The sequence below is a fragment of the Oryx dammah genome, unplaced genomic scaffold (genome assembly GCF_014754425.2).
Source record: "Oryx dammah isolate SB20612 unplaced genomic scaffold, SCBI_Odam_1.1 HiC_scaffold_26, whole genome shotgun sequence".
Taxonomy (NCBI): Eukaryota; Metazoa; Chordata; class Mammalia; order Artiodactyla; family Bovidae; genus Oryx; species Oryx dammah.
The window spans coordinates 44,224,176-44,238,017 of NW_024070210.1; the positions used below are offsets into that span (position 1 = coordinate 44,224,176).

Consider the following 13,842-nt stretch of genomic DNA (forward strand, 5'->3'; position numbering starts at 1 on the left):
AGGGAAGCCTGACATGCTGCAGTCCATGGGATCGGACACTACTGAGTGACTGAACTGACTAACTGAAATCTAAGCAGCTCAAGGTAGGAATGGTGTCATGGTATCAAGTAATCTTGGTAAAGATTAATGGAAATATCTTTCTTATGAGCCTACTATGTTCAGAATGTTGAGAAACTAAATATTTAGGAAAATTAAAACAGCATAATTGTAATGTAATTCTCCTTTTACTTGAAGGTACATGTTAAAATGTTGGGAAGCTTTTTACCTCTTTCTCCTTGAAATGTCACAAAAGATGTAACTGAGGCATAGACTAAGGACAAAGGAGATTATTCATGCAGCTCTTTCTCACTCTTGAGAATGTTGGAAATGCAGAGTTCTGACTAGTGATTATTTCTCATCTTCTTTTTATATACATTGAGTATTCTGTCTCCAGGATAGATAAGGCTTAGAGCCTGGCCATGGATTTGACACTTAGAGGAATATTTACTCAGTTTTCAGTATTTCTTACAGACTCTCACTTCACTTTGCTTTGCTAGGAGTCTTCCTCCCCACTTCTAATATCACACTTCCCCTAATCTAGCCTAGCCTAAGACTTTTTTCCCCTCATTTTTCTCTTATTTCATAGACTGGAGTGTATTGTACCTTGTACACTCACTCCAGTGCACCATCAAAGAATTCTATTCGAGTTCCTCCTCTCCTTGAAGAGCACGCCTGTACTCTAAGTTGGCCCTTAGGGTGGACATCTCTTCTTTCTGGTGGTTTCCCTTCCTCTCCAGATAAAGGAATGCCCTTGGGTTTTCTTCTCAAGAATCTCCTATGCCCTGCTCTGTTTAACTTACTAAAGGTGAATTTAACTGATTAAACTTAAACTAAGGGTTTCTCATAAACTTTCCAGATTCTTTATTCACAGTTACCTTAGCCTTCCAGAAAACTTACTATAGTTACTCTTTTCTGAAAGATGCTTCTCTTATCTTGCTGAGAATATGATTTCCTTGTGGAGAAAAGGCAGATCTGATTCCTTAGTTATACCAGAAAGATCATAATTATAAACTGCCTAAATCAATCAGCAGGATTATGTAACTGGCAGTGGGCAGTTGTTTTCCACTAAGTTCAGAATAAAGACTGAGTCTATTTTTATGCTCAAATTTTGTGAGTTGTAAATGTCATTTATATACCTCTAGAAAATGGTCTTCTCAGCCCAATAGACTGGGCTACTTAAATTAGTCATGCAGATGCAGGCATCCCCTTTGCAGACTGGTCACTGTATCTTTTGAATGATTTCACTCACTGCTCCTTTGGAGTGAGGAGTTAGCCTGATGGACTGTTCATTGTTCATGTATTATGGAAAACTTTCCCTGAATAAACATACCTGCTCTGGATATTCCTTTCCCTCCAATGTGTCTGTATATAATTTACATACTGCAGAATTTTGATTTTTGTTGTTCCAGAATCTTGCACTGTGAGGCTCTAATACTAGGTTTTTCATTTTAATTGATTTAAGCTTGTTATATCCTCTTGATGAATTGCCCATTTTGTCATTATTAATTGACCTTCTTTATCGCTGGTAATGTTCTTGCTCTGAAATCTACTTTATCTGATACTAATATAACCAATATTGCTTTCTTTTGATTAGTGTTAGCATAGTATATGGAGAAGGCAACGGCACCCCACTCCAGTCCTCTTGCCTGGAAAATCCCATGGATGGAGGAGCCTGGTAGGCTGCAGTCCATGGGGTTGCTAAGAGTCGGGCACGACTGAGCGACTTCACTTTCCCTTTTCACCTTCATGCATTGGAGAAGGAAATGGCAACCCACTCCAGTGTTCTTGCCTGGAGAATCCGGGGGACGGGAGAGCCTGGTGGGCTGCTGTCTATGGGGTCGCACAGAGTCGGACACGACTGAAGCGACTTAGCAGCAGCAGCAGAGTATATCCTTTTCTATTTGTCCTGTCAGTTTTTGTTCCTTTTCTTTTTTTTTGTTTCATATCTTCCATGTCTCTACATAACCTTTTGAACATATGAAACATATGAATGTGTGCAATATAGTAACTATTTTAATATCCTTACCTGCTAATTTTATCATTTGTCATTGCCAAGTCAGTTTTAATACATTGTTTTCTTTCTTTTATGGATTGAATTCCCCTGCTTTGCATGCTAGTAATTTTTATTGAATGCCAGACATTATGAATTTTAACTTTTTGACTGCAGGATATTTGACCTACAAATAGTTCTTGAGTTTCATTCTGGGACATGATAAAGTTACTTGGAAACAATTTGATCCTTTGGGGTCTTGCTTTTTAAGATTTGTTAGGTGAGACTAGAGCTGTGTTCAGTTTAGGGCTCATCGTTTCTCCACTACTGAGGCAAGGGAGACCCTTCTGAGTTCCCTACCCCCTGAGCTGAAGAAATAATGGTTTTGAACTGTGGTATTGGAGAAGACTCTTAAGAGTCCCTTGGACAGCACAGGGATCCAACCAGTCCATCCTAAAGGAAATCAGTCCTGAATATTCATTGAAAGGACTCATGCTGAAGCTGAAACTCCAATACTTTGGCCACCTGATGTGAAGAACTGACTCATTTGAAAAGACCTTGAGGGAGGAGGGTTCAGGATTGGAAACTCATGTACACCTGTGGCGGAGTCATGTCAATGTATGGCAAAACCAATACAGTATTGTAAAGTAAAATAAAGTAAAAATTAAAAAAAGAAAAGAAAAGACCTTGATGAAGGGAACGATTGAAGGCGGCCGGAATAGAAAGGGACGACAGAGGATGAGATGGTTGGATGGCATCACCGACTCAATGGACATGAGTTTGAGTAAACTCCATGAGTCGGTGATGGACAGGGAGGCCTGGCGTGCTGCAGTCCATAGGGTCACAAAGCGTCGGACACGACTGAGCAACTGAACTGAACCCAGCGCCCTGTGAATTGAGGTTTTCCAGGCTGGTCAGTTGGAAACGTTCTATGCCCAGCCCTGCGTGAGCCTGTGCACTGTTATTTCTAATCTTTTCAGTGGTTTTTTCCCTTGGCCCAAGGTAGTTTCATGACTCACATATGCTGATCCGTGCTGAATGTTAAAAGGCAGCCTTCTGCAAATCTCCAGAGTGTGCTCTCTGTGTAACTCTTCCCTCTCTGATGCTCTGTCCTATAAGCACTGACTGCCCTCGTCTTTCTGGACCTCAGCTGCGTCTCCTTGGTTCAGAGTTCCCCAGGCTCTACCTGGGTTATTCCCTGTGCTGCAGCCTGGGTTCTCTTCTCCAGGCAGTAACCTGGGCAGTCACGGTGCTCACTCTGTTTCTCACCTCTTAGGAATCACTGTTTTTTGGTTTTTTTTTTTTGCCTGATGATCAGTGTCTTCAAAACTTCTTCCTTATATTTTGCCCTTTTTGGCATGCAATCATGGGTATAAATTCTGACCCTATTCCTCCATGTTGGCCAGAAACGGAAGACTCCAGAATCACATACTATAGATACATGATTTCCTCAACTAGAGTATAAGTTCCTCAAAGTAAAGAATCTCTTTATTTTCCTTATGCTGTTTTTTTGGGTCATTATCTAGACTATACCAGCTCACTAAGCATTTGTTGAATAAAGAGGCATTTATTGGGACTTCCCTGGTGATCCAGTGTTTGGAAATCTGCCTGCCAATGCAGGGGACATGAGTTTGATCTCTGGTCCAGGAAGGTCCCTCATGCTGCAGAGCAGCTGTCTGTGCACCACAACTATTGATCCACGCTCTAGAGCCTGTAGGCTGCAACAAGAGAAGCTACCACAATGAGAAGTCTGTGCACTGGGCCCAGTACAGCCAGAAATGAAATAAATAAGAAATTTTTTTAATGACCAAAAAAAGAGGCATTTATTGGTGATCATATTGTAATATTGAGTAGGTGTCATGGGTGCTCCTGGGTCAAAACAAAAATTCCTCTCCAGAATCTGCCCCCTGGTCCTTTGATTTGTTTGATTTCAGGTTTGTACACTTCCTATCAAAAAGCTGTCCCAAAATCCCCTGTGGACATTATAGTGGCCGAGTTCCCTTAAATCTTTCCTGGAACAGTGTAGCTTATAAACATACATGTAGTAAACTTAGCTAGGGCCTTTCTCTGTAGAAATGAAATAACTAAGAGATGACTCTGTTTCTATTTATTGTACCTTTTATATACTGAGCAAGGATGGGACCATGACAAAGACAATACTTAACATTGTGGTAGTTGTAACTTGATATCAGAGCAGAAGAGATGAGGACTTTTGAAGAAAGGTCCTGGCAATAAAATTAATATGGTTCATAATATTTTACTGATTTTTGGAACAATAACAAGGGTCTTGGCAAAATATTCCTTTTTTTTTTTTTCTTTTCTCCTCTTGGCACAAACACAGTCTGGATAAATGCCTACATTTCAGCTACTATTATATAAATTTTATCTTGGTTTCTTCTATTTCCTTAGCTGCCATTTTGTAGTTGCAGAAACATTACTGAGCTCTTTTAACATTCTTAGCAACCAAGAGTCATAGCCCTGCTTTTGTTTTATTGCATTTGGGAGTGGTGAAAGATTTTTTTATGATCTTATCATTCCTTATTTTCATATTTTGCTACAATGTAAAGAACTCTAATTTCAGTTTTTAAAAAATCCAGTTTTAGACATTGCTTTGTTAAATGAAATTAAAGTTGTCAGATAGAATGCTGTATACTGAAGAATAAAAGTGAATAGCCATTTTCTTAGACATTGTATTATTTCAAATAAATACAAATATTAAAAGTTAGAAGTCGGGCTTTCTGACCATACTTCAAGGAGAGAAAAGGTAAAATTAGTACAGATTACTCATCCTAACCTTTTAAGAGCTGTAATTATACGGATTACCACTTTATCAACATGAGTAGATAAAAATGAGAACCCTATAGGGAGCATTTTCAAAAATATCCATGCCTAGCCAATCTTCATTTTCTGAATTAAAGAATCATGGATGTAGACACTTGGGACTTAATGGTTTTCAGTACTCCAGGATTGTTTTTGGAAAATGCTCTCTCTCTCTCCAACATACGCATGCAAGAAATTCCAGAGAAAATAAGAATAAAGAATTAACATGGGTCTATTGTGTTTACTGTATACCAGTTGCTTTATATGTGTTAAATCATTTTATCAGAATGAGATTGAGAATCCATGATTTGAAAAAACACATCAGAAGGAAGATGATCGTAATGAAATAGTATACTAATGAAGTTTGTTAACAGATGGTTTTGGATAAAAGTAGTATCAAATTTATGCATTTCCCTACGCATTGCAAACACACACACACACACCCCTTTACACCCCTACATAATAATTGTACATTGAATAAAAGCTGAGCATTTCACTCATCCTGTAAGATATTGAGGGCACATATCACATTAATTGTTACAATGGAGATCTATTTATCAGCATCTCTTAGTAATTAAGATTTGTAACTTAAATCTCATTTATATGAGACTAAATTAACACTCATGTTTACAAAGGCATTTTCTGTTAATATGGAATTGATCAAGCAGTTTGTTAACTGTAGTTCTCAGAAAACAGCTTATTTTGACACACATACTGTCTGGCTGAATGTGTCTCAGAAAATTACCTTTTTTTTTTATCTTTATAATTTAGGGGGCCAAATATAAATTTACTCAAAACAACAACAACAACAAAAAGCCCTTATTTAATATATCAGCCCCTTCAGTTCAGTTCAGTTCAGTCGCTCAGTCATGTCCAACTCTTTGCAACCCCATGAACCACAGCACACAAGGCCTCCCTGTCCATCACCAACTCCCAGAGTCCAGCCAAAGCCATGTCCATTGAGTTGGTGATGCCGTCCAACCATCTCATCCTCTGTCGTCCCCTTCTCCTCCTGCCCTCAATCTTTCCCAGCATCAGGGTCTTTTCAAATGAGTCAGTTCTTCACATCAGGTGGCCAAACTATTGGAGTTCACCCAGGACTGATCTCCTTTAGGATGGACTGGTTGGATCTCCTTGCAGTCCCTTAGTGTTTTTTTTAAAAAACATCTTTATTAAGATGCAACCCATATCATAAATTCACCCATGTAAACTGTACAACTCAATGATTTTTAGTACATTCACAGAGTTGTGTCACAATCAGCACAGTCTTAAGTTTAGAACGTTTTTATTATCCCTGAAAGAAACCTTAAACCATGAGCAGCCAGTCTCTACTCCTCACTGAAACGCTCTAGCCCTAGGAGACCACTTATCAACTTTTTCTCTAAATTTGCCTGTTCTGGACATTTCAAATAACTGGAATCATGCAATATGTGTTTCTGACCGATTTCCTTCACTTAGCCTGGTGTTTGGGTTGGGAGTTTCATCTGTGTTTTAGTATGCATTAGTGCTTCATTCCTTTTTATATGGATCAATAATATTTCATTGTATGGAAACACACACTTTGTGTTTTCATCAGTTGATGAACGTTTGGATTGTTTCAACTTTTTAGCTATTACGAATGATGCTGCTGTGAACATTTGTGATTCCCAGGTGGCGCAGTGGTAAAGAATCCGCCTGCCGATTCTGCGGGCTCTATCCCTGGGTTGGGAAGATCCCCTGGAGGAGGAAATGACAGTCCACTCCAGTATTCTTGCTAAGAAAACTGCGGTCGCAGAGTCGGACACGACTGAGCGACTGAGCACAGAGCCTGCTTTCCGTTTTCCTGGGTACAAGTTGCTGTTTACACCTACTAGTGAAATTGCTGGGTCATATGGTGACTGTTTTTAACAATTTGAAGAACTGCCAATTTGTTTTCTAAAGTGGCTGTGCCATTTACATTCCCACCACCAGTATTAGGGTTCTGATTTCTCTCCATCCTGGTCAACTCTTGTCTTTTTGATTATAGCCATCTTTGTAGCTGTGAAGTGATAACACTCATTGTGGTTTTGATTTGCATTATCCTAATGACTAATGGTATTGAGCATTTTTTCTTGTGCTCTTAGACATCTGATATCTTCTTTAGATAAATGTTTCTTCAAACCCTTTGCCTATTTTTAAATTGATGTCTTTTTATTCCTGATTTTGTCAGTCAATATTTGATTTATTACTGATAAATATTCTTTGTATATTCTAGATTTTTTATCACATATGTAATTCGAAATTGGTTTCTCTCATTCCAGAGCTTGCCTTTTCACATTCTTAGTGGTGTCAGTTGTCCCACAAAAGTTTTAGATTTTTATATAGTCCAATTTATTTTTTCTTTTGTTGCTTGTACTTTTGTGTTATATCTAAAAAATCATCACCTAATTCAAGATCATGGAGATTTACTCTTATGTTTTTGTTTTTGTTTTTTTAGTGTTATAGTTTTAGCTCTGATATTTAGATCTGTAGTTCACTTTGAATTATTACTTTTGTGTGGTATAAGATATAAGGGTCCAACTTTGTTCTTTTGCTATTGTCCCAGCACCATTTGTTGAAAAGACAACTCTTGCTCGATTGAATTGTCTTAATATCCTTGTATTGATAGAAATTCAATTGACCATAAATATACTAATTTATTTCTGGGTTCTGAACCCTGTTTCATTGATGTAAATGTCTTTCCTTGTACATCAAAATGCTGTCTTAATTACAATAACTCTGTATTAAGTTTTTCAATTGGGAAGTGTGAATCCTTCAGCTTTGTTCTCCTTTTTCAAGATGATTTGGCTTTCTGGGTTCCTTGGATTTCTACATGAATTTTAGTGTTACCTTGTCACTTTCTGCAAATAGCTGAGATTTGTTCAAGGGATTGTTTAAGTCTGTAAATCAATTTGGGGAGGACTCCTTAGGTTTTGTATTCATAATACTAAACTTAAGTTCTGCCTGTTTTATCCTTTTTTAGAGATACTTTCTTTTAGTTTTCTGTAAGATTTTATACATACTTATCAAAGTGTAATTCTTACAGTGTATTCATGTTAAACTAATCATGAAGAAATATGAAGTGATTATGTTTTGTATTGTTAAAAGCACAAAACTGTATAAACTAAATACTGCTACAGCAAAAATCTCTACATACAGAGGAATTATTAGAGGAGTATCAGAGGAGGCAGCAAATTATTTCACAGCTCTATAAATTAAGCAAAATTCTGTCACAGAATTTCCCTAAGTGCTTGGAAATTTTGTTTTGCTTTGTTGTTTCTTCTGATGAGATTCATTTTGTATTTGTAAGTATTAGCAAAGGTTTTGGGGGGAAAATTAGATATGAATAATGCCTTTATGGCCTGTAGGTAAGGATTACAAAAATAAACATTTTAGAGTTTTGTAACACTTTAGATTCCATTGGTCCCTAGAATAAGATGTGGGCAGCTATTTGATAGTTTATGTAGTTTTGTTTACCAAGTGAATACTATAATCCAGTGGTTCTTGACGTTGGCTGCTATGCATTAGAATTCCTAGAGAGCTTTTGAAAATCCAAAAGTCCCATACAGCACATCAGACCAATTAAATCAGAATCTCAGTGGGTGGGGTGGGATGTTGGGACTTGGACATCAGAATTTATCAGAATTGTCCAGGTGAATCCACTGTGCAGCCAGCATTAGCCATGGTGATAGACATTTGAAAGTCCCAATAAGATTTTGCTCAGGAAAATATAATTATCCTGAAATGGCATTTAAAGGCATACCATCTGAATTGTATGCCACTTTGTTACATCAGCCACTGTGAAAAGTGTTATGGAATTATCAGGATGTTATTATTTGGATTTGCCTTTGCCTGTGAACTAATGATAAAAGATTATCTAATAATCACCAGAATTTCAAAATTTGATGCTAAGACGATTAATTATGTTCTACCATATAGATGGGGGCTTCCCTCCTAGCTCAGTCAGTAAAGAATCTGCCTGCAATGCAGGAGACATGGGTTTGATTCCTGGATCAGGAAGATCCCCTAGAGAAGGAAATGGCAACCCACTCCAGTATTCTAGCCTGGAGAATCCCATGGACAGAGGAACCTTGCGGGCTACAGTCCATGGGGTCGCGAGAGTCGGACACGACTGAGTGATCAATTCACTACTGCCGTAGAGATAGGGATTTGAGTTGAAATGTCCACTGCTAAAGGGTTAAGTTTGATAAACCACCAGTTTATTGGAAAAATTACTGGGTTGAGAGTTTGGGAACCCGTGTTCTTGTGCTCACTCTGCCATGTAACTTTGAACCAGGGTATTTAGGTTATAGTTTATACAATGAGGTAACTGAGCTGGAGGCGATCACCAAATTATTCAGTAAATTGAATTGCCTGTTATGAGCAAGGCAAGAATGTGGGATTGGAACAGAACATTGGAAAGCTCACAGAGGACAGACAAACATGCCAAATGTGTAAGTGTAGCTATAGTGAAATGTTCAGGGAATTAAGGGAGCACAGTACTTCATCTGGTTCAGTATTGGGACAAATGTTTTCTGTTTAACAACCATTCACAAATCCTTTCTTTGTTGCTGGCAGAATCCATCTCTGAAATAGACTGAAAAGGCCAGATGTTGCTTTTCTAGCTACTCTTGCAGGGAGGCATGGCCCCAGTGCTGGTCAGTGAGACCAGCAGAGGAATCTGTCAGACAGTTTTCCTTAACAACAGTTAGCAGTTGAGAAAGTTCCCTTCCTTCCTGTCATGACTTTGCTGCATGAGGATGTGATATGTAGTGTTACAAAGATCTTCTTGAGACTGATGGCCTGAGAACAAAGGCCTCCATTCTGGTTACAGTCAAAGAGTAAATATAGCCTGAATTTTTTATGTCAACATTGAGCTACTGAACTAAACCTCCTCCCTGTGGAGTTATTAGAGATAAAAATACTTAACTGTTCGAACCCTTGGTGCTTTGAGAGTGATCTGTAGATCACTGGTCATCTGGGAGGCTGGTTAGAAATACAGATTTTTAGTGCTTGCGTCAGACCTACTGCATGAGTCTGCACTTTAGTAAGATCACTAGACGGATGACATGCACATTAAAGCTTGAGAAGCACCAGTTTAAACCACTTTGAATTGGGTATTCTGTTACATGCAGTTGAAAGCTTCCTTACTAATATAAGTGAATTATAGTTTGCTAAAAAGACTTCTAATTCAGATGTAGGAAGTTGCAAGAAATTTCTTATTCTCACCAAAACAAGCAATATAAACTACATAATCACAGTTAAAAAAAAAAAATACCAGAGAGCTTGAAGACACAAATCTTAGTCACTCCAGAAAGTGGTAAGTCTTTAAGAGAAGTGACCCTCTCTCTGCCTTCTTTCCTGACTGAATATAGGGAAAAAGCAGAAAGCACCATAGAGAGGAATAAGGAGAAGTCAGCCTAATTTTTAAAATTTTAATGGCTGTGTATGGGCTAACATGATAGAGTATAAACCAGTGAAGTTATAGTCTATATAACTAAATTGTTTATAGTTATAAAGTTTGGTCCACTAGAACTTTCTGCCATGATGGAAGTGTTCAGGATCTGTGCTAACCAGTGTGGTAGCTACTAGCCAGATGTAGCTATTGTGACTGAGAAGCTGAATTTTTATTTTAATTAATTTAAACCTAGTCACATGTGGCCAGTGGCTACCATACTGGACAGTGCAGTGCCTGAAATAGAGTGAGACTGCACTGCCCTTTCGGTCTTCGTTGAGTGTTAGGGATCCTACTCCAAGAACCAAGGCAGGGAAGCACAGCTGAGAGAAAGTTCCCGAGGCATGGTTTTAGCTCAGGAGATTGAGAGAGAGAGAGAGAGAGAGAGAGAGGAGAACTGAGAGAAATCCCCTTCAGCCCACCTCCACATTCACAAAGTGTAGAGCAGACAACACGAGAGCAGGGCTGAAAGAAATAGGCATCTCAGGCTCTCAAAATCTCACCAGAGCTCTAATGCCAGGCCTTGCTGAAGATTAAGTCCTGATCTTTCCTCAGGGGAGGAAATGAATCAAACTAAAGTTGCAACAAAAAGCCCAAGTTCAGCTCAACTGTAAAGCATATAACTTCAGTCTTGACCTGAGGGGCATGCCTGTTTCTGGGGACAAATATCATTTCCTTTAGTCTCTGCTATACTTTTCTACAAAAATGCCCAATACAAAATCAAAGATCTTAAGACACATGTAGCCCATAGTCAAGGAGACAGTCAATAGAAGACCCAGAGGTGATCCAGATATTGGTGTTACGAGTCAGAAACTTTGTGACAGAAATACCAGATCTGGTGGACAAGGTGCACCACATGTATGAACAGATGAGGAATTTCAGCAGAAACATGAAAACTGTTTTAATTTTGTTTTTGTTTTTTAATAAGAAATGGAAATACTAAAAAATAAGAAATATAATATCAGAAATTAAGATATTTTAGATGCGCTTAGCCGAAAATACCTGACAAGCTTTGGCCAGATTCCTGGGAGCAGTGTGCATTGTGGGAGGTTTCCTTATGAGTTACACTGATTGCTGTTTACCTTGAATAAGAATAAACAACACTCACTGCCCTGATTATTAAGCCCACAAATATTTCTTTTGATAGAACACTGCATAGATTTACGAGCCACAGGGCCTCATATTTTCCTGGTAATTTTCTGATAGAAAAGAAAATAATTGAACTTCTGTGAAGACACACCTGTGAAGGCCTTCCTAGATTCAGTTCAGCTCAATCGCTCAGTCGTGTCCAACTCTTTGCGACCCCATGAATCACAGCACTCCAGGCCTCCCTGTCCATCACCAACTCCTGGAGTTCACTTACTCCATCGAGTCAGTGATGCCATCCAGCCATCTCATCCTCTGTCGTCCCCTTTTCCTCCTGTCCCTAATCCCTCCCAGCATCAGAGTCTTTTCCAATGAGTCAACTCTTCACATGAGGTGGCCAAAGTACTGGAGTTTCAGCTTTAACATCATTCCTTCCAAAGAAATCCCAGGGCTGATCTCCTTCAGAATGGACTGGTTGGATCTCCCTGCAGTCCAAGGGACTCTCAAGAGTCTTCTCCAACACCACAGTTGAAAAGCATCAATTCTTCAGTGCTCAGCCTTCTTCACAGTCCAACTCTCACGTGCATACATGACCACAGGAAAAACCATAGCCTTGACTAGACGGACCTTAGTCGGCAAAGTAATATCTCTGCTTATGAATATACTATCTAGTTTGGTCATAACTTTTCTTCCAAGGAGTAAGCATCTTTTAATTTCATGGCTGCAGTCACCATCTGCATTGATTTTGGAGCCCCCCAAAAATAAAGTCTGACACTGTTTCCACTGTTTCCTCATCTATTTCCCATGAAGTGATGGGACCAGATGCCATGATCTTCGTTTTCTGAATGTTGAGCTTTAAGCCAACTTTTTCACTCTCCTCTTTCACTTTCATAATTTTTACCTCTCTCAGGAAGTAAATGAGAGGCAGTCTTGGTAACTTGGTCCCACTGTGTGTAAGTATATCTTGTTTGGTCAGCTTGTGCTGCAGTTTTATCATTTTCCCTTCCCTTCACATTTTCAGTTTTTCATTGAACATATGGTAATTTTCTTAAGTAACCTTGTTACTGTCCATCAAGGCTTAGAAGAACAGTCCCAGAAGGTTTCAGATGACCACTCAGTACATACAGAAATCTCTTTTCAATTAGAACTTAAATTTTTGGAAGTTTAAAAAAATGTATTTATTTATTTTTGGCTGCATTGGATCTTCTTTGCTGTGCAAGGGCTTTCTCTAGTTGGGGCAAGTGGGGCGACTCTTCCTGGTGGTGCACAGGCTTCTCATTGTGGTGGCTTCTCTTGTTGCAGAGCCCAGGCTCTGGGGCTCAAGGGCTTCAGTAGTTTGGTATACAGGCTTAGCTGCTCTGTGCCATGTGGCATCTTCCTCAACACTGAACACATGTTCCCTGCATTGGCAGGCAGATTCTTAACCACTGCACCACCAGGGAAGTCCAAATTTTTGGAAGTTGAATTGCCTCTGCCATCCCCCAAGGGACTCTACCAGTTCTTGGCTTAAGAATAAGAAAGTGAATTGTTTTATTTCCTTAATCTGTTTATAGATTTTTTATGATTTAGTTTTTTTTCAATATTTGTAGAATGGCTCATTATTACTCCAAAAAGCATCTTCCCTGGTGGCTCAGAGGTTAAAGCGTCTGCCTCCAATGCAGGAGACCTGGGTTCGATCCCTGGGTTGGGAAGATCCCTTGGAGAAGGAAATGGCAACCCACTCCAGTATTCTTGCCTGGAGAATCCCATGGGCGGAGAAGCCTGGTAGGCTACAGTCCACAGGGTTGCAAAGAGTCGGACACGACTGAGTGACTTACCTTACTCCAAAAAGAGCCTATTTTACCTTCACAAATGGGAAAATTTCTCAGTTCTTTTTTTTTTTTTTTTTATTCTGACTCTTATGGCCAGAGTATTGCATGGAAACTTATAAATACATGCTGAAGATGAAACAGAATTATTGTAGATGATTATTTTTTTTTTGCTTTCCTTATTTATTTTTTAAGTTCTTAATTATATTTATTTTGGGAGGTATCACCGATTAAAAATGCTGTGATAGCTTCAGGTGAACAACAAAGGGACTCAGCCATACATATATATATGTTGTAGATGTTAATCTTGATTTTTTATTTCAGCTTCAGTTGTACATACTTCTAATAATTTCTGTTAGAACAAAATGGTAATGAGTTACTAGCAGTAATAGTGAAATTAACAAACTGCTTTATTTTACAGGGAAAATATTTATCCCCAAACAGAAACCTGTACAGACTTTTACAGAAGAAAAAGTATCTCTTGATCCAGAACTAGAAGAAGCTTTGACAAGTGCTTCTGATACAGAATTGTGTGACCTCGCAGGTATCTCCTAAAATGAACTAATTTGTGAGTGAGAATAGAGGGGGAAAATGCCAACACACACCTGTATTCACTACACAAATGCTGTCTTTGCCTAGCGAAGTGC

General features: G+C 38.8%; 1 protein-coding gene and 1 non-coding gene across 2 annotated transcripts in view; both read left to right on the plus strand.

Moving 5' to 3' along the window:
* The window catches only part of TMOD3 (tropomodulin 3), a 98,332-nt gene that overhangs the window by 65,681 nt on the left and 18,809 nt on the right, over window positions 1–13,842 (plus strand). Inside the window, exon 4 of the mRNA XM_040226528.1 lies at window positions 13,617–13,739. Coding sequence (XP_040082462.1) covers window positions 13,617–13,739 — 123 coding nt within the window. The remainder of the gene's footprint in view (window positions 1–13,616; window positions 13,740–13,842) is intronic.
* Window positions 13,007–13,078, plus strand: TRNAW-CCA. Its single transcript has one exon. It is a non-coding gene; the product is annotated as a tRNA-Trp (tRNA).